The sequence below is a fragment of the Colletes latitarsis genome, chromosome 7 (assembly GCF_051014445.1).
Source record: "Colletes latitarsis isolate SP2378_abdomen chromosome 7, iyColLati1, whole genome shotgun sequence".
Classification (NCBI taxonomy): domain Eukaryota; kingdom Metazoa; phylum Arthropoda; class Insecta; order Hymenoptera; family Colletidae; genus Colletes; species Colletes latitarsis.
In genome coordinates, this window is record NC_135140.1 from 18771106 (window position 1) to 18790761 (window position 19656).

Sequence of the window (19656 nt, forward strand, 5' to 3'; positions counted from 1 at the left end):
TCCTTTCCCTCGCGATCGTGCAACCAATCACCGGCTCGCAGAAAAAGAAATGCATGATTCGTGAAGTTGACTAATTAATAGCGTTCTTCGTGAAACGCATTAAATTTTTGTATTGAAATTGTTTATTTCTCGTTGTTTTTACTGTTGTATTCTTTAATTTCACGAAATTTCGTTTAATAGACATTGATTGCCTCTGTTCGCAATCATTATAGTATGATATTGGACAAACTATTGTATGTTTTTTCTTCAGCAATAATTTAAATAAAAAATTCTGCAGGAGTGGGGATTTATACGATTTGTATAAATTAATAATTAACTAGCGGTTAATGATAATTTATTATTCCGTTTGTACGCATTCTGAAACTTTCAAACTATAGATTGGAACGTATATATGTATGTATTAAAATTATGCGTCGATAAAAATAATTATAATGATGGAATGTACCATTTCTCTTGTACTTTACAAATTGCTACACACCGATATTACATGTTGCGATTTAAAAAGTTTAGTTTCGAAACATGTTTGTTTCGAATTTTTACGTTTGATATGAAAATGCCGCATAATGATTTTATAAGTGGCTGGTTTACAGCAGAGTTCATGAGTGATATAGAAATATTTTAAAAACTACGTACCTTTTATAAATGTACGAACGATACATTTGTGATTACATAGAGTGTAAATAAGAAAAGTTGAAAAAAATATTTGTAATCGTAAATTACGAACGTGTTGCTTGAAATACGAATTTTTGAACATTACCTATGGGGTAATGGAGATAATTTGAGGGTATGTATAAACAATGATTATTGTTCTTTTATCAACAGCTGATTTTATTTCTCCAAGAAATATCGTAAACCACAGTAATAAAACAAAAACTATACTGAAGTACGAATTATTAAAGAATGTTGGATAAATGAACGTAGTATGGGAATTAACAAAATCTTCGATTCGCGGGCTATATCAAAACGTTTGGAAATCAACACTGCATACCGGTAGTTTTTGTTCATCGTCAAAATATTATGAAATACGATATATAACGAAAATAATAGTCATTAGATGCATAAATATTACCGTACGGCAATAAGATAAAGCACGAGAGATAAGAAAATCTATTCGGTTGGGCGTTAAGTAATTCATGAAAATAATGCCGGTTTCTTTGAGAACTACGTCTGTAGAAATCGCGCCGTTTTATTATCGGACAATTGATATTTTAAAAATATAATACGATTAAAATTAGAAACTGAATTTTCAACGGCATTTTGCGGCCTTAAACTGTGTAAAATTGATGGTATAAATGATATTGGTGGGGAGGTGGCGCGCTGGGTGCAAGACAATTATGCGGTCCCTCCCTGAGCACAGACCTCGTGGTGAACTATCTCCGGACTCGGCCATATTGAAATATTGAATGTCTCTGTTACACAAGGGCTCAAGAGTAGCCGTGAAATTTTCGCGTGATCCTCGACGAAGAGAGGATAAAAGACATCATGGAAAATACGTACAGCATTAACGTTACCAATAAATTCTCGGTACCGTTGTTGGGTGATGACGCAGATCTGCACGAGATTATGCAGCAACGGGAACAAGAGAAGGAAGCTAAGAAAAAGGAAAAGCTTACAGAGAAGGAGAATAAGAGTAAGCAGCCGGACGCTCAAAAGCCACCCGGTAACAAACCGCAAAAAGCTCGAGTGATAAAGGATGCACAGCCACCAGCAGTGAAGGTGCAAGATCCAAAGAAAGATCAAGGTTAGTAATTTTTCATTACGATCGTTGCCTCGTGCGCGGTATTATGGCCGTCGCGCTGGTCCCCTCGTGGGTCCATGTGCGTTTGATATTTTGTCGCACGTTAAACGACTTACTATCCCCATTGGCGTTCGTTTTATGAGATATCTATCGTTAATTTCTGTTACACATTCAATATGAAATTATTTAATAGAAAATTTCCACTTCGACGCTCGCATTTTTGGCAATTTTTTAACAATTTCTTACACCGCACAGTGTGGGGTTCATTTCGTGTCGTAAAAATAGAATTTACCAATGGTGACCCCACGTGTCGTTTAACAAATAATTTCGATCAATTCTACGATTTATTGTTAAAATTCGATCTATTAATCGTGGAACGAATCATGATACGGAAATTTAAAGAGAACATAACTGTGGATGGAAACCGAATCCATCTCTTTAATCGTGGACAGTTCTATGACTATTTTTATTGCAAATAATATATTTTAGAAAAATTATATGGATACATTGATCGTACGTTAAATTGTAATTAAAATAGGTGTTTATACATACATGTGCTTTCATATTTTATGTATACATCGTAAACTATTATTAGCAAGATCATGAACTGTCTATGAAATGTAAAGACTTGTATGCATTTGGAGTATTTGCATATTTTATTACTGTCTAAATGTTATTTTTAATCTTTTTGATCAAAGAAACATTTTTATATGTCTAAATGTGATTTTTTTTAAATATAATGTTGCAGAGTATTTTAAATGACTTTGAAATTGTATGTATATATTAGTAGACAAAAAGCCACCGCAACAGAGAACCAGTGGTGGAGATCGCATCGTTAAATTTTCTGGAGAAAGTAGGGAAGAACGCAATAATAGGCGCAATCGTGAAGATGGTGAAAGGACACCTCGTGGGCAAGGAGAATTAAGACGTGGACCTCCTGGGTAGGTACAAGAAACAAAAGTGGGTAATTGTTTATAATATTGCTACTCTTGCTGATTTCATAGATTTTGGAGTTTGTTGTTTGAATAAAATTTTACTCATCTCTGCTACAACATCATTGAGAATCAATAGGGTTAGTTCTATTGTAAATAATTACCCAAATAAAAGCAATTCGTCGATCGTGAATATTTATTTTAAATTGAAAAATTGTCGCAAAATATACGCAGCAGTCTGTTAAATTAGAATAAAATTCAATACTCTGCTGTTCTCTGCTTTAAAACTATCTCATCTTGTGTTAGAATTAATAGATGCAAAATAAAAGCAGTTTTACTGTGTTATCGTTTTTCCTTGTATTTTTGTTTAGCGAGGGACGTGAAACGCGAGAATTTAGAAATTCTAATGATACTCAACAACGTGGGGAATATGGAGAGCGTAGGGTTCGTGGTGGAATGCGTGGAATGGGACGTGGACGTGGAGGGCCACGTGGACGTGGTGGATACGATAGCCGTGGAAAACGTGAATTTGATCGTCAATCTGGCTCCGACAAAACGTAATTTTCTGTTACTATTCATTTTTATCGTTTTGTTTGTTTGTAATTGCACTATTTATGATTAATTTCTTCTGTGTACATAAGCAGCGGGATTAAACCAGTGGATAAAAAAGATGGTGCTGGTAGCCATAACTGGGGTACCCACAATGATGAAATTGAGTAAGTATGGTATTTGAAACATGTTTACAATTAAAGGAAACTAGCAAAATTTGTTTAATGACTATTGTCATTGAAAAAAAACAATCGAATTTTTAAACTTCCGTTTTGTTTACTTGCAGGGAAAGTTTGAATCCAGAGAGTCAAGATTGGCCTAACGAGAAACCTGACGGAGATGCTCCCCAAGCATCCCCGGAAACAAAAGAAGGGGAAACGAATCCGGACGCAGTGGAAGAAAAACCAGCCGAAGAAGAATCGCGTGAATTGACATTGGACGAATGGAAAGCTCTGCGTAATAATAGAGCGAAGCCTCAGTATAATATACGCAAAGCTGGAGAAGGTGAAGACTTGACTCGCTGGAAAAAGATGTACGCACTCGAAAAAAAGAAGGAAAGCGCCGAGGAAGACGATGAAGACGAAGAAGACTATGACGCCGCAGCGGAGTATCCACAACGAGTTGGAAGGCAAAAACGTGTGTTAGGAATCGAGATACAGTTCAGTGACTCACGACGTGGTGCCGGTGGACGTGGTCGAGGACGAGGTGGCCGTGGGGAACGCGCCAACAGCCGTGGATTTGGAAATCGTGGTGGCGCTCCTAGAGATGGAGAACCACGTGGTCCTGTAAGTTTTTTTATAAACCATAATATTTTTTTAGAATATCCCTGTTAATTTCAAATTCGAGTAACGTCGAAGTAGTAAATACATCGTTACAAATAAACAAAAAACGTATATTGTTTTTACAATTTTTAATTTTTAATCGATCACTTTATATCGTTATCAGCAATATTCTAATAATAACAAAGTTAATCAATATTTCGTTCGTTTTTTTAGCCTCCACAAGCTGAGCAAAGGTCGCCTCGTGGACGTCAAAACGCTCCAAAAGTAGACGATGAAAATGACTTCCCATCATTGGGATAGGTGGTTTCGTTCATCATCTACACAGTATCCCACCATTACCACCATCATCAGTACTACTACCACAGATAAAATTACCATTAATACTAAAAAAATATTACTATCAACATTTTTGCGTCAGTGACAACGTTAAATGCATAATACAGTACACCTTTGCAAAATGAGATACGTAATTTACCTAAATAAATCATAGCGCATGAATGCGCTCTTACATATTGGCACGTTGACGTACACATAAAAAGTCGCATGATATGAACAAAATATAGATCACGATCCTTTTTTGTACTTGTAACAACTGAGTTTGTCCGTAACTAGTTACGAACCACTAGTTCGCAGATGAACAGTAAAGTAATAAGAACGAGGCTGGATATTCATGGACTTGTTAATAATTGTGAATTTGATCAATACTAGACGAAAAATATATGGCTGAAAGACTTTAAAGCGGACCAGCAGGAATATAATATCAAAAGATATAGTCATTTTACATGATAGTTTGAAGCTACTTAAATCCAAGTGAAATACTGTTTCAAACAGAAATGAAATTATTCCATCTGTATACAAAGGAGTTGAGGCGGTTCGCCCTCGATTTTTAATTTTGATGTCGTATATCGAAGGCCTAAGGAGGCTGGCCATAGCACCGACTTTCACAGACACGTGTATAATAACTTGTTAGGCGGTAAATTTTAAACATTCTTTCTGTTTTATAATTTTGATACGGTGTTAGGAAAAGCCTTCCTTGATAACTGACAAGTTGTTGTTTGTCAAACATAAAACGTAAGACTTTTAAAGCGTGTATTTCTATCTAAGAAAACATCTCTGATATTAAAGTGTCTACTTAGGTATGCTAAGTTTGGCTTATATAGAAATATATAGGGATTTTCCTTTCAATGATGTAACCGGTCTGTAAGAAGTTAACATTTAAGTAAATATTAGACACACTGATACACAGCTTTACATATATATTATATAACGAAGTTAAGAAAGTGCGATCGAAACACGTTGAGAGGGACGATAGTACGAATCCAGTCTTATATAGTTACGTTACGCGTCAATCATCATGTTCTATGACCCGCTATATTAGTTATCTATTGTATTTGTTACATGTTATATGAACGGATACTACAGCCAAAAATTCAAACCCTCTCCATAATGCGAAAATGTTATAAAGTTGTTCGAAGCTTAGGTATATGTGTAAATAACATGATATTTACAGTAATAAATCGTGACCACACGAGTCACTTTGGACTTGACTACCTAACCAGTCGACTTACGGAGAAAGATAGAAAAGGTTTTTATTTGTGCAGTATGTGAAGAATGTGAGTACAAAAGAGAGGAAACAGAAAAAAAAAGAAAAGTGTGTACCAACTTACATCGAAGTCTTCGTTATAAGGCACGATGAGAATTGGACGTCACTAAAAGCTATGAAAAAAGAGAAAAATATGAGAGGTGCTGTACCCAATAAAGTTATGAGTCAAATTTCATTGTAAGCATCTTGTTATTATTGAAATAATAGTGATTGTATCGTATTTGTATATAAGACGAAAATTCCTTAGTTATTTTGACAGATGTTTTATCTGAAAGTCTTGAAAACTTGCTACACGGCTATTAATCGATTAAACGTAATTGACTAGAGATTAAAGTGAAGGTGAAACTAATTATTTGAACACTACGGTATTTCTAAATTCATTACTTTATTCAGGGTAAATCACCTAGTACTTAAATATATAAAATGTGTCATTTTTTTTATACATACAATGATGCCATATTTTATTTAACGGGATAATAATGTAATGAATAATGTTTTAATCATAAACAATAATGACAGTCACTTTTTTCTCGAAGTAACAGTTTTCAAGACACTTAAATGGAACTCATATTTTCCTGAAGGGGTTTGTTTAGTTTGGAAAGATTTGGTAGTATTTGTAATTTTGTTTTAGGATATTATTGGACGTTAACTTCAAAATTGTAACCTGCGAGCAAAAAAGTTGTGACTGAAAATGTAAAAAAAAAATTAATTTCGGTTTACTTTCGAATTAAGCAGGCCCCTTAATGTTTGTAGTACAATGACAGGGTATATAGAATTCATTTAACAATTATATAAAATTGCCAATTTCTCGAATGTCACCATAATTATTCAGCATAAATGTTTTTAAGACTTGAAATTTTAAGAGAATGTAAAAAGAAAAAATTCATTTTTTTTTAAATTCTAAACTGAACAGACCCCTTAACCTTTTTAATAATCTTATGATGTACAATACTCATTCTCATATACGTGTTGTATATACATTTATACTCACGAAGCTATATAACGATCTTTCCGCAATACATTTTATTATTTCCTTCATTTACATCTTCTTCAAAACTGCTAAAATAATACCGAAAACTACCAACATTTCAGATTTGAAAGGGTTAATATAAAGTGCATTACAAAACAAGCTTTATCATATTTCTTCGTGTTACTGCATTTACAGTTTCATTGTATGACAAATTATTTTCACCGCTTAATAATAATCGTATTATCCGTCCATTTGGGCATTAACCAGTTAATCGAATACTATGGTATCCGATACAGTAATTCCTTGCTTTTATATCAAAAATCAGGACCGTCAGTTCTTTTTAACCGAGGATCGGTAGAGAACTTTTCCCCCAACTAATCGAACTCTGAACAGGCCATCGAAGCTGACGATGAATCGAAACATCGAGAATGAGCAAGATAAATCAACAATTTGAGCAAGTAGGCGAAAGTCCAACACGGTATCTACATTAGTATTTTTCAAATTGAGGGGTGCGGCCTTTAACACGTTGACCGCCAAACCAAATTCAGAAAATTTTTTATAATATATACTATTCTAACGTCGTCGAAATTCATAAGTTTTATTCAGATTTATTTTCTTTAAAATCTGTGTTCCTCAGTATTTTAAGGTGTAATAAACTATGAATTTTAGACTTCAGTTTTTTGCTTTTGTCCATTGTTTGTTGCACCGTACGCCGTATCCCTCGTTTCAAATTTTGCGCAGTTTTAGATCTTGTACGAGCGGCAGCGGCCATTTTGATAAATTCGGATCTGCCAAAGCAGATACGTTTTACCATCGAAGAAAAAGTACGGGCGTTTGGCCGCACGAGGACGCTGATACGTGGCCCATGCACCAGGGAGAAAGAAAAGGAAAGTTGAAGAGAGAGTGATAGAACTAGCCAAGAAGAGACACTGAACCGTGGGAAAAGCGCGACGAGCGCGAGCGAGAGAGAGAAAGATAATGAACAAGCGGCGCATGCCGCAGCCACGGCCCCCAACTTGCTCTAAACTCGTGCAGCCTGTCGCTGTCGGTCGAATTTTAATGGCGGCTCATTCCGATTCTCTCTGTTTAGTAGTGTTATTATAAAGTGACGGATGGTATTTGTATCCCTTTATATGTTACCGAAAGGAACAATAAGGTGGTCCGGTGAATCTTGGGTGTACGGTTCGGTGTTCCATCGTCCAAAGACTCGCATCGGGGCTCTTATCAAGGACATGGTGCATATCCGCGATGTGTCGTAGCGACCCTCGCGTACGAACATTCCATCGTGCGGTCATGTTGTACGCTTTGGCTTTTTCGTAAAGGGGGCGATCGTAGGTGACAAATTAGGGGTGTCTAGTTTCATTTTGGCTCGATATACGTATCGATGTGTACGTGGATTCGTCGTGAAAACTAACGAGAGTCGTACGGGCCGACTGATGATCGTATCAGAACAAACGAATCGAAGCTACGAGCTTTTTTCATCCCAGAGGTAATTCTTTTTCTTTTCGAACAACCGTTCGCGGGATACGTTTGCGTGTCCAGTGATTCTATCGGGATTATTTACGAAGGCTGTTGTGCATTTTATCGCCAAGACACGACTAATTTCGCTTGTATGCGCGTTATTGCCAGGCGATTATCGACGAGGAGCAGAATATCCTTGCCTTTGTGCGAAGACACTGGCCTTAGCTGTCAAGTGCAGCTATGCTGCTCACACTAATGAAGGGCGGTGCGTGCAACGGTGTTACTCGAAAAGTGTGGAGCCATCTGCCCTAGCCTGACATCGTCGTCGGGATGTTTTAGTACCGAAATCGGTCAGTGATATATTATTTACATTTTTGACAGTTCACTTTTGGATTGTGAAGAATGACTGCGCTTAATCATGCATGTCCGGTTTTCGGAAAAACAACGTGAACACGACGAAACACAAGCAGCTAATGCATCCCGATAAAATATTCTGATAAATATGTTCTGCGTTTCCGAACTGTCTTCCTCGACGTTATTAATGTTCACGTTCGGGAGAAAGTTTCAACGACGATAATGAGAATCTTAAATCTGCAAAATAAGAGGAACTTTCAGGTTCGATTTGAATAAATATCGGTGTATGAAAATCTGCCCTTTAACAGAGATTTAAAACCCAGTTCTTCTCTACAAAGAATTAATTACCATGTTTTTCCGAGTATGTAATAAATTGCCATTGCGTTAAATTGTTTAGACAAATTTATTTTCGTTTCAAATTAATATTTTCCATTCATAATTCGTAACTATGTATTTATATTTTATTTTACCGATTGACGATGAGTAACGATGAATAATAATATAAAGAAAAATTTGTATATTATCTTCGAAAGAAAAACAAGTAAATAATGCGTCAAAGTTGAAACTATTATTTCTCTAAAAATTTATCGGTTTTTAGTATCAAGTAATACGTTTTTAATCTTTCAGCCGCTGTACTCGAGTATACTCGACCGCGAGTAACAATATTATGCTTGAGTTAAAGAAAACATTGGCTATATAAACTTCTTGGCGTTTCTGAGCAATTCTATAATATATCTTCACCTGTTTATTTAATTGTTGGATACAAGTATAATTAATCGAAACTAAATCGTGAAATTAATTCGGTAGAGGCTCCATCATTAATTAATTCTGTGCTAAGGTGATTAATTTAAAAGCACAATTTTAGAGAAATTTTTCATAGTCATTGTTTTTTAATAGAAATAAAATAGCATTTCGATTAACTATTTTAATAAATCATTAAAAGTTGAAAATTTAAGTTTGATAAATATTATAAAGTATTTCTATCCTCTCTAATTTAACTTTGTTGCTTTTTAAATGTTTCAGAGGTACCGGGCAATGAGCATCATGTCGGTGCCTGGATACTCTTACAGCTGGTAGTACCATATTGATACTGGCTTTCTACCAGTGGGACTCAGACCTTTATTATACCTTCTACGCTTCCTACCCTAGACTTGTACATGCACAAACGCACACGCGTAGCGTATGCGCATGTGCTTTGTCAACTATTGTCTACACATCATGAGATTCTTGGGATTTGTATCATTTCCCACTTCGCCTACTGTGCTGCTGTCTTCTGTGCTGCCATTGCCATTCCATCGATTATCCCTTTCATCCATGTCTGTTGCCACCTGGTTTATGGTGGTATTGGTAACAGCAGCCATAGATACACCTACTAGTACCGTTCCACCTGCTCAAGAAAACAAATCTCTACACGTGGTAACACAGTTTCCTTCAGGGGACAGTCAACGATATGGATTTTATCCTTTAGATCCAAATACAACGAGAGAAGGTGCCCTCCGATTTAATCATCTCACTATAGATCCTGCTACAGGACGATTGTATGCAGGTGCCATTAACAGACTTTTACAGTTAGATTCTAATCTCAGACTGGAAGGATATGTTATTACAGGTTAGCTATCGTTTCGTAATTTTACTTTCACGTCTTATAGAAAAATGTGGTCGCACAAAAATGTGCTAGAAAATAATTATCGATCGATCGTTATTTTCAGGACCAAGATCGGATAATCCTCAGTGTCACGCGACAGGCTGCCCCTCTAGAGACATAACGACGTCTCTGATGGACAATGTGAACAAACTACTAATCGCTGATCTTGAATCGCAAACATTAATCGTTTGTGGTTCTCTTCTTCAAGGTGCTTGCGAAAAGTACAAAATGTCGAACATATCCATCAAGCCAGAGTTCATTCCCTACAGCGTAGCGGCTAACGACGAAACTTCGTCTACTTATGCGTTTATCGGTCCTGAAAAGTACAACGCGTGGGGGAAAACGAATATTCTGTACGTTGGCACCACGTTTACCAACAGGGGAGAATATAGGCACGACGTGCCAGCCATTTCAAGCAGAAATCTTCACAATTTAAAGTTCGCAGAATATACATTCAACAAACAGCCGATCGTGTATATCGATGTCAAGTATCGAGATCACTTTTTGGTCAAATACGTGTACGGTTTTAACGCGAGCGATTACGCGTATTTTGTATTGGTACAAAAACAATCTTATCTTCCCGAACAAGAGGAGCTGGGCTACACGTCGAGATTGGCGAGAAGTTGTATAAGCGATCCAAACTACGACAGTTACACAGAAGTGACGCTGCAATGTACCATCGACCTAGGAGACGGGAAGCAACATTTTTATAATTTAGTGCAAGACGCAAAAGTGGCACCGGCCGGAAGCGATATAGCGATGCAACTCGGCATTTCCGTCGGTGATCCCATCTTCGTTTCAGTATTTTCGCCGAGCAGAGGTATCACGAACGAACCGTTAACTCGCTCGGCAGTTTGCGTATACAGTTTACAAGAAATCGAGACGAAATTCAACGAAAATATTCATATGTGTTTCAACGGTAGCACCAAATATAGAAACATGGGCTACGTCAGTGGTCCTATACAAGACGGAAAGTGTCCTACAGCAGGAGTAAGTTTAAAGCCTGATATATTTTTTCACGTATGAAAGAATTGTATATCTATAATACAGGGCGAGTCATTTACAGAGTTCCCTTGTTCTAAACGTTTCAAAAAAATCGAATTTACTTCTTTTTGTTCAAAGTGCAGAGCCTTTAAAATAAGACTAAAATTATATTTAAAAATTTGTAAAATTAATAAAAGATTAAATGTAATTTTTTAATTCTATTTTCGCTTTCGTATCCAGACAACAGGCAATATTTTAAACTTCTGCGAGGTGGGCTTAAAGATCTCTGGAATGTCGCCGATCGTTGGACAAGCGATTCTACATTTTCCCGACGAATTCGTTACCTCTGTAACAATAGCCAATACCGAGAGCCATACCGTAGCATTCCTGGGAACTAACGATGGAGTTCTGAAAAAAGTTTTACTTTCCGGAACCGAAGCATTCGTCTACGAAAGCATTGTAATCGACGAAGGGAACAGATTGATGCCCGACAGTTTAATTTCACCAGACGGAGAGCACATTTACGTTCTATCGAGTTCTAAAATTTCAAAAGTTCAAGTCGAGCATTGTAGCAGCTACACTAATTGTAGCAGCTGTCTCGACGCGAAAGATCCTTATTGCGGATGGTGTTCCTTGGAAAAAAGGTGACTATATGTTTCTTATTAATATATCTCGGTTTGTTTTTTTTTCGAGTATTCAAACAGATCTATAGATCCAGCCTTGGACATTACCAAACATTCGAACATTTCAAGCAGTTACTTGTTTTAATATTCCAACTATTTGTTTTACAGATGTACAGTTAGAGGGGATTGTCAAAAAGCGAGTCACAGCAGTCCAAGATGGCTGTCTCTAGGCACAGGGCAGCAGTGCATTGATTTTGAGCAAGTTCTACCGGATCGTATGCCTATCAATCAAATGACTACGGTTCAATTGACTATCAGAACTCTTCCCGAATTACCAGCAGGCGCTAATTACAAATGCGTTTTCGGGAACGCGGAACCCATAGACGCTTTAATGACCGGTTTTGGATTGTCGTGTCCCACGCCACCCGTCACGGAGAGATCCAGTATACCGGAAGGAGCCGACCATGTTTTAGTGCCGCTGTCCGTACGGTCCAGCGAAACGAACAAAGACTTTGTTTCGCGAAACTTTGCATTTTATGACTGCTCCAGGCATACTGTATGCACAGAGTGTGTAAAATCTCAGTGGGCATGTAGCTGGTGCGTGTACGACAACAAATGTACGCACAATACAAGTTGCCAGGGTATAATATCGGGGGAAAATGTAAGTATCTTAATAACCACCAGATAGGAAGCACCCTTATAACTTATGATTTTATTTATATTAGATGTTAATTTAATCTTAGTAACGATCATCGACTAAACGATTTTCTGTGTTTACAGAATCAAGCGAGTCTCGCCGCACACGGAGCACAGTATTGCCCAAGGTTCGTCCAACGCAGCGAACCGTTGATGTTACCCAACAGCGTACCTAAAGAGATAGTGCTGGAGGTCGAGAATCTACCGCATCCGCAAGTGGGGCACAGTGGTTTCCAATGCATTGTGACCATCGAGGGTGCGAACCTAAAAGTACAAGCACGCGTCGACAGCAGCCGTCTGATAGTCTGCGACAAAACGGTCTACTCGTACGAGGCGGTCACCGGCGAATACGAAGCAGAGGTGACGGTCGTCTGGAACATCAATCACCACGTCGATAAGACCACTATAATTCTCTACAAGTGTGAAGTGTTAGGTTCCCATCGCGAGCATGCAGATTGTTCGCTTTGTGTGACGAGGGACGCGCGTTTCGAATGTACTTGGTGCGGCAACAGTTGCGTGTATCGACATTCCTGCTTGCACTCGCCGTTCACCGAATGCCCCAAACCAAGAATAGACATGATAAAACCACTTAGCGGACCGATCGAGGGTGGAACGCTGGTAACCATCGAAGGCAGTAATCTCGGATTGAAAGAAAGCGACGTGGCGGGCAAAATACACATTGGCAACACTCCGTGCACTCTAGTCAAATACGAAGTGTCCGTGCGCATTGTTTGCCGCACCGGACGACACGAAGCCACTGATACGGCTTCCGTCGTGGTCGGCAACGACGCTGGATACACCGAAAGCGCGGTGCTGTTCAATTACAAAGACATACGACTATCCGGTGTCTATCCATCGGTCGGGCCGCAGAGCGGAGGCACGCAGCTCGCCATCACCGGGATGTTCTTGAATATCGGCAGCGTTATTTCGGCTTATTTGGACGAGCTGCAGTGCCACGTGAACGTGACGCAAGCGAGCAGCACCAGACTGACCTGCGTCACCAGTAAATCGGACCGCGTGAGGAGAATCGAAAGACTGACGCTCAGCATAGACGGCGCGAATCGCACGCTGGTTGGCAATCCGTACAATTACACCAACGATCCCACTATCATGGAAATCAAACCATTGACGAGTTTCGCCTCCGGTGGTCGTATGATCACTGTCCACGGTACCAACTTGGATACCATTCAGAAACCCGAGATGGAGGTGTACTTGGACAACGAACCGCTGCCGATAAACCGAACCATCTGCACGGTGTTGAATCCCACGCAAATGGAATGCCCGAGCCCGAGCGTCGCCAAACGATTCATGACCCTACGACGAAACGAACGCGCGGCGGTAAACGGCCAGAGTACGCCGGCGCAGTCGTTGAAATTGAAGGACTCCCAGTTGTCTTTGAAAATAGCGTTCATCATGGACAACGTGGAAAGCGTGAGAGACTTAGAGAAATACTTTCAGAGCCTCAGGAATCGTTTGCTGTACGTCGAAGATCCCAAGTTCCTCGCGTTCCCGCGTAACATAAAATTGTACAAAGGAGACACGCTGGTCATCGAGGGGGAGAATCTAATTTACGCCAGCGACGAGTCCGACGTGAACGTCACGGTGGGTACGTTGCCCTGCAACGTGACGTCTCTCGCTTCGACCCAATTGGTCTGCATACCGCCCGACCAACAGCCCGCCGACACGGACGAGCTTGGAATCAAAACCGAGAACGGATTGCCGCTGGTCGTGGTGCGGGTAGGCAGGAGTCTACGGTTTCCCATCGGCTACCTTCGTTACGAGGTGATCAAATCGTACCCGATTCCGCCGGAAGCGATCGCCGGGATCGCGGCCGGCACGTTCGGTCTCGTGTTTCTGTTCGTTCTGGTACTGATAATTTATAGAAGAAAGAGCACACAGGCGGAGAGGGAGTACAAACGAATCCAAATACAGATGGATACGCTCGAGAGCAACGTGAGGATGGAATGTAAACAGGCGTTCGCCGAGTTACAAACGGACATGACCGACTTAACGGCGGATTTGGAATCCTCCGGTATTCCGACCCTCGATCACAAGAACTATATTATGAAAGTATTTTTTCCTGGCGTCACGCATCATCCGATATTGAACGATCCCAGATCGCGCAGTAACATTTCTCGAACGAATTACGACGCCGCTATGATACAGTTCGAGCAGCTAATCAACAACAAGTACTTCGTTTTAACGTTCATCGAGACCCTAGAGGCACAGAAAGATTTTAATATTAGAGACAAAGTAAACGTCGCCTCTCTGCTGATGGTCGTTTTAATGGGTAAAATGGAGTACGCGACCGACATACTTATGAATCTTTTACTCAGATTAATCGAGAAGGCGGTGAACACGAAACACCCGCAGCTGATGCTGAGGAGGACGGAATCCGTGGTGGAGAAGATGCTAACGAATTGGATGGCGCTTTGTATGTACAATTATCTGAAAGACTATGCCGGTTCCTCTCTATTTTTACTGTTCAAGGCGATAAAACACCAGATAGAAAAAGGTCCCGTAGACGTGATCTCGCACGACGCGAGATACTCGCTGTCCGAGGAAAGGCTGCTCCGGGAACAGATCGAACACAACGTCGTCACGTTGCACGTTGTCCAAGACGATCTCGACGAGAAGATACAATGCAAAGTTTTAGATTGTGATACGATAAATCAAGTGAAATCCAAGATCCTCGACTCCCTCTACAAGAACACTCCGTTTTCGCTGAGACCGTCCGTGCACGACGTAGATTTGGAATGGAGACACGGTAGAGGCGGCCATTTGACGCTACAGGACGAGGATCTGACGACAAAATGCAACGGAGAATGGAAGAAGATAAACACGTTGGCTCATTACGGCGTGAAAGAGTCGGCGGTGATGTCGTTGATCCCTAGACAGAACGATGGCTTTTCCGTCGCGTGTAAACCGCCGTGCCACAATTGCAAACCGTCGCATTACCATCATCAACAACAACCGATCCATCATCATTCGCATCACCACCACCTCCATCGACACGCGAATCACTGTTCGTCCACGCATCTTCCATCCACACCCAATCACAATTTAATCAGTCCTGTAATGTACAATCATCCCGTTAGCGGTTTGTATTTCGAGTCCCAACACTCGCCGCCGATCATAACTGCGAACGGCGACGTGGAGAGCGGTCACGGCGGTAATCAACGATTATATCATTTAGTGAGGCCTATCGAAGAGAGCCACTATCCGCCGGGAATGGGTTTCACCGGTAGTAAACATCATCATCCGGAACGAACGCACAAAGCCATACCCGAGATATTTTTAACGAGACTGTTGTCGACTAAGGGCACCGTTCAGAAATTCGTCGACGATTTCTTGAACACGATACTAACCGCGAACGAGACATTGCCGAGCGCTGTAAAATGGTTGTTCGATCTGCTCGACGATGCCGCGAAGCAACACGGAATCGTCGATCCCGAAGTGCCGCATGCATGGAAGTCGAACAGTTTGCCGCTTAGATTTTGGGTGAATTTTATTAAGAATCCAGACTTCATGTTCGATATTAATAAATCTACGACGGTCGACTCGAGTCTCTCCGTTATAGCGCAAACGTTCATGGACTCTTGCTCGATGACCGAGCACAGGCTAGGAAAAGACTCGCCCTCTAATAAATTGCTCTTCGCTAAGGACATACCGCATTATCGAGAGAAAGTGGGTCGTTTTTACACAGATGTACAGAGATTGCCACAAATTACCGATCAAGAAATGTCTAGTGCCATGCAACAATTGAGTGCGTCGCACGCGAACGAGTTCGACGTGATCGCGGCACTGAAGGAACTCTACATCTACGTCAGCAAGTATTATGAACAAGTGAGTAGATCCATAGTAGCGTGGCATGTACCTCTACACTTAGATGATTGTGATCAAACAATTAATACGATATTAAGGAAACGAATTTTATTTTATGATTATGAAAATCAGTTCAGCTGGTTAATGGACGGATGTGTGTTTGTAGATTCTTGAGGCCTTGGAGACAGACGCTGGCTGTCGCAAATTACACCTAGCCCACAGGCTAGAAAATGTGGCGTGCACGCTCGAGGGAGAAGAAACCAGTGCCTGCTGACACAACCTCCTCATTGCCATCCCAGGACCCGTCAATCTCTCCAGAAACACTGACTAGTGCCTCCACTTCATGCATCAGATACACCTCGTTACATATGTACAAATCTACGCACCATGTGAATAACAATGCCGTAAATACGTGCGATTTCGTTAAGGCTAGTCAGGCGATAGTTTTACAGGATAAATAGTCCTGGTGTAGTGTTTGCGTCTCTATGTCATGGCCGTATCGAAATACGCTCGTACACACGTACAGATATCAGCGAACGGTGAGTAACGCGACTCTAACCCTTAAACCTAATCAGTTTTTATTGATATTGTAAGTTTTGTTTATTTTTACTATGCATATACAATACATTTATATATGCACACAGTACCGTACGAAAATTTAAGACGATTACATTCCTAATAAAGGTAGTTGTTTTAAACTTTTGTTCACTGCTGAATGTATATATTTGTACTAAATTACAAAGTAGCTATGAAAGAAGTACTTGTTCGATTAGAATACGTTTCTTTGGCGATCTAGCCAAGTATTGATCGCATACGCACGTTTAAGGATTTGAGATGCAAATTTGTGCAAATACTTACCATATTGGAAGAAAAAAAAAAGAATTAACATTTACGATTTCTAGTTGGCCGAATGTCTATACGTGTATACGTAAATACGGAACACATACATAACGTAAAAAAGAAAAATAACGTGTGTAAAAGTAAGTGAGAAAGCCATAGTGTCCACCAGACTGTCTGTACGAGAAAAGTACGGCAGCGAGTAGTCTGTGATCCGAGCACGAGTGGCTATGCCTACTATCTTCATTACGATATATAATTATTAATATGTTATATATTATATATATATACATAAAAAATATATATATAAAGCAAAGATCACGCAACATACACCTCCACGGATTGTAGTGAGCTAGTTAGAGAGGGTCTATATATGTATTATAAGTTGGGGTGAAGAACCCTTTCAGAGAGAATAAGAGATAATATTAAATTAAGGCAATTAAAGTAATGTTAAACAAAGGAAAGAATTGAAGAACTAAGAATTATGAGAGCAGTTCGGACTACTCTAGGCCTATCTACGTATATTCGGTACGTAGAGAAAAAGATTTTCCTTTTTAGTACTTCTATAATTTTTTTTTTTTTGTTGTTTTTTGAGTCTGTTTCTATTTACTTTACGCAATTATACGTAAAAGTACGACTGTTGCTATGATTTTTAAGGCCACTATGTGGATTATATAATGACTTTTACGACTATTTTACGGATTATATTATACCTATTATTGCTCTTATTATAACTAAGTTGTATTATTATCTATATAGGTACAATTATAAATTCAACAATGGTTATATCGTATATTGTTAAGCGTAAAAACACGTGTAATAGATGCGAAAGCGGAAAAAAGAATCTTTTATATTACACCGGCGAGGGGAATTTCGAAATTTTCGAATTATCGAAAGTAAAGGAAACAGAAACGGGAAATTTTTTGTACGCGTGTCTGGTTGTACTTCTCGCCGGTTTATAGTGTTCGAAAGTTTCTGCAATTTGGTCAATAATCACAAGTCGAACGCATCGAATGAAGAAAAACTTAAACGAGACACAACGACGAACAGTATTTCTTGGAATTACGCCTCCATATTTAGTTAACGTAAGACTGCCTGATTTTTAACGTTGCATTTCAAGGAAGCAACTCTAATCGTTGCCTCCGGATACGTTCATTATTCCGAGTGAAAATAGAACTGTTTAATCATTGAATTCACTGCCCACTGCGCACTGCCAAGTTTCTCCATGCGCTTCTACAAACTGTCGAAACCTGAACAGACCTACTTAAGTGTTCGAACCACAAAGGAAAACAATTATTTGACAATTTGTCGACGTAGGTCTGGGAAGAACTGGGGTCACGCTCACTCTTGTACTTAATTAACGCTCTCGTGTATTTCAACTACTCTACAGGCCCCCGGTTTCCTTTTCATGACCACCAACCTATGTATCTCTCTCTATTATATATAATTGTATTTATTTATATTACGACGAACAAATTAACTCTATAGAAAATTGTACGTCAATCTGTCCTATGTGATTTAGCATATTATTTTTTTTTTCTTTCATACGTATATATGCATATTGCGTATCGAGACTGTGCGTATGTTTGTAAACTTGTTTTTTTTCTTTTTGTATTTTTTTTCTTTTTTTTTTTTTTTGTACGTGCAACGTGCGTGTTGCAATTTTTTTTGAGACATTAGATTTTGCTGCTTTTTGTATTTGAGTTTCTCGGTCATTTACAGGAAGAAAGTTACAAGACGCTCGAGAAACCTATAAGCATTATAGCCATGAAGCCATGTAATAATTTAATTTTGTAAACGCTACATCTTTCCAATGTTGCATTTTGTGCAAAAATGTTAGTTGCGAATATAGATAATAAATGATAACAGAATGAACAAGTTGACGAAAAACTTCAAGTATCGATGAACTTTTACTATTTATAAAATTTATTCTGTTATCATTTTTACGATACTCTAGACAGTTTTTTATATGTATTTAAGCTACTCGTAAGCAATTAAAATGGACTCTCTTGTATATTGAATCCCGTGTATTGTAAGTAACGGGGGAATTATTTTGCCGAGTATTCTTATTTGTTGAACATATTTTATTTGTACAATGAGTTTATCCCGAGTGAGTGAAGAGTATAATGATCATTTTGTTTTATAATTTAAAAGTATAAATATATTTGCAAGCGAGTTAGATTATGTATTGTACAATACAAAAGCAGGCTCTTTTAATTCGGATGATTCCATGACGGTTTCCTAGAAAAAAAGTAACGCTACTCTTGACTCTAGTTAAAAAAAAAAAAAAAAGAAAAAGAAAAAAAATAAGAATGTACTGCCTGCTCGAAATTGTTAACGTCTCTTCAGATAAGAATATTAGGTCTTACGCGGCCACGTTTGAAAAAAGAGTAAGCAAGGTACGCGCTCTTTGTGTAAGAAATGAATGTATAAAAGGAATGATGAAAACAGTGATTATATTTACAAATGCATCGAGTATATTCTTCTTCAACTTTATGTGTAGACTACAATACATACTGATTATATAGAAATTTTAGAAAATTGAAAAAATACATGTCTTTCCAAATAGTAAAACGAATTGTTCGCGCAAATGATACATTTTTTTTTTATTATTATTACTAAATTTGTAAAATATTCTTACAGATAGCGTTGACGTT

At 38.9% G+C, this 19656-nt stretch overlaps 2 protein-coding genes across 4 annotated transcripts; both read left to right on the top strand.

Annotated features, from left to right (window-relative positions):
• Positions 1 to 1348: 1348 nt before the first annotated feature.
• LOC143343639 (uncharacterized) lies at positions 1349 to 5548 on the top strand. 2 transcript variants are annotated; one of them, XM_076768731.1, is made up of 6 exons: positions 1349 to 1741; positions 2526 to 2679; positions 3042 to 3227; positions 3312 to 3386; positions 3506 to 4004; positions 4215 to 5548. In XM_076768731.1, the coding sequence occupies exons 1-6, from the start codon at positions 1483 to 1485 to the stop codon at positions 4299 to 4301; spliced, it is 1260 nt and encodes a 419-aa protein (XP_076624846.1). In that variant the 5' UTR covers positions 1349 to 1482; the 3' UTR covers positions 4302 to 5548. The 2 variants fall into 2 exon arrangements, with proteins under 2 accessions (XP_076624846.1, XP_076624847.1); XM_076768732.1 differs by having other exon boundaries at positions 1350 to 1741; positions 3315 to 3386.
• A 2053-nt stretch (positions 5549 to 7601) lies between these two features.
• On the top strand, positions 7602 to 19312 carry Plexb (plexin B). Of its 2 annotated transcripts, XR_013079993.1 has the most exons (9): positions 7602 to 8063; positions 8204 to 8385; positions 9413 to 9998; positions 10099 to 11024; positions 11259 to 11662; positions 11810 to 12302; positions 12422 to 16183; positions 16329 to 17527; positions 17759 to 19312. XR_013079993.1 is itself a non-coding variant. In XM_076768721.1 (8 exons), the coding sequence occupies exons 3-8, from the start codon at positions 9572 to 9574 to the stop codon at positions 16434 to 16436; spliced, it is 6120 nt and encodes a 2039-aa protein (XP_076624836.1). In that variant the 5' UTR covers positions 7602 to 8063; positions 8204 to 8385; positions 9413 to 9571; the 3' UTR covers positions 16437 to 19312. The 2 variants fall into 2 exon arrangements, 1 of the variants encoding a protein (XP_076624836.1); XM_076768721.1 differs by having other exon boundaries at positions 16329 to 19312.
• Positions 19313 to 19656: the final 344 nt, after the last annotated feature.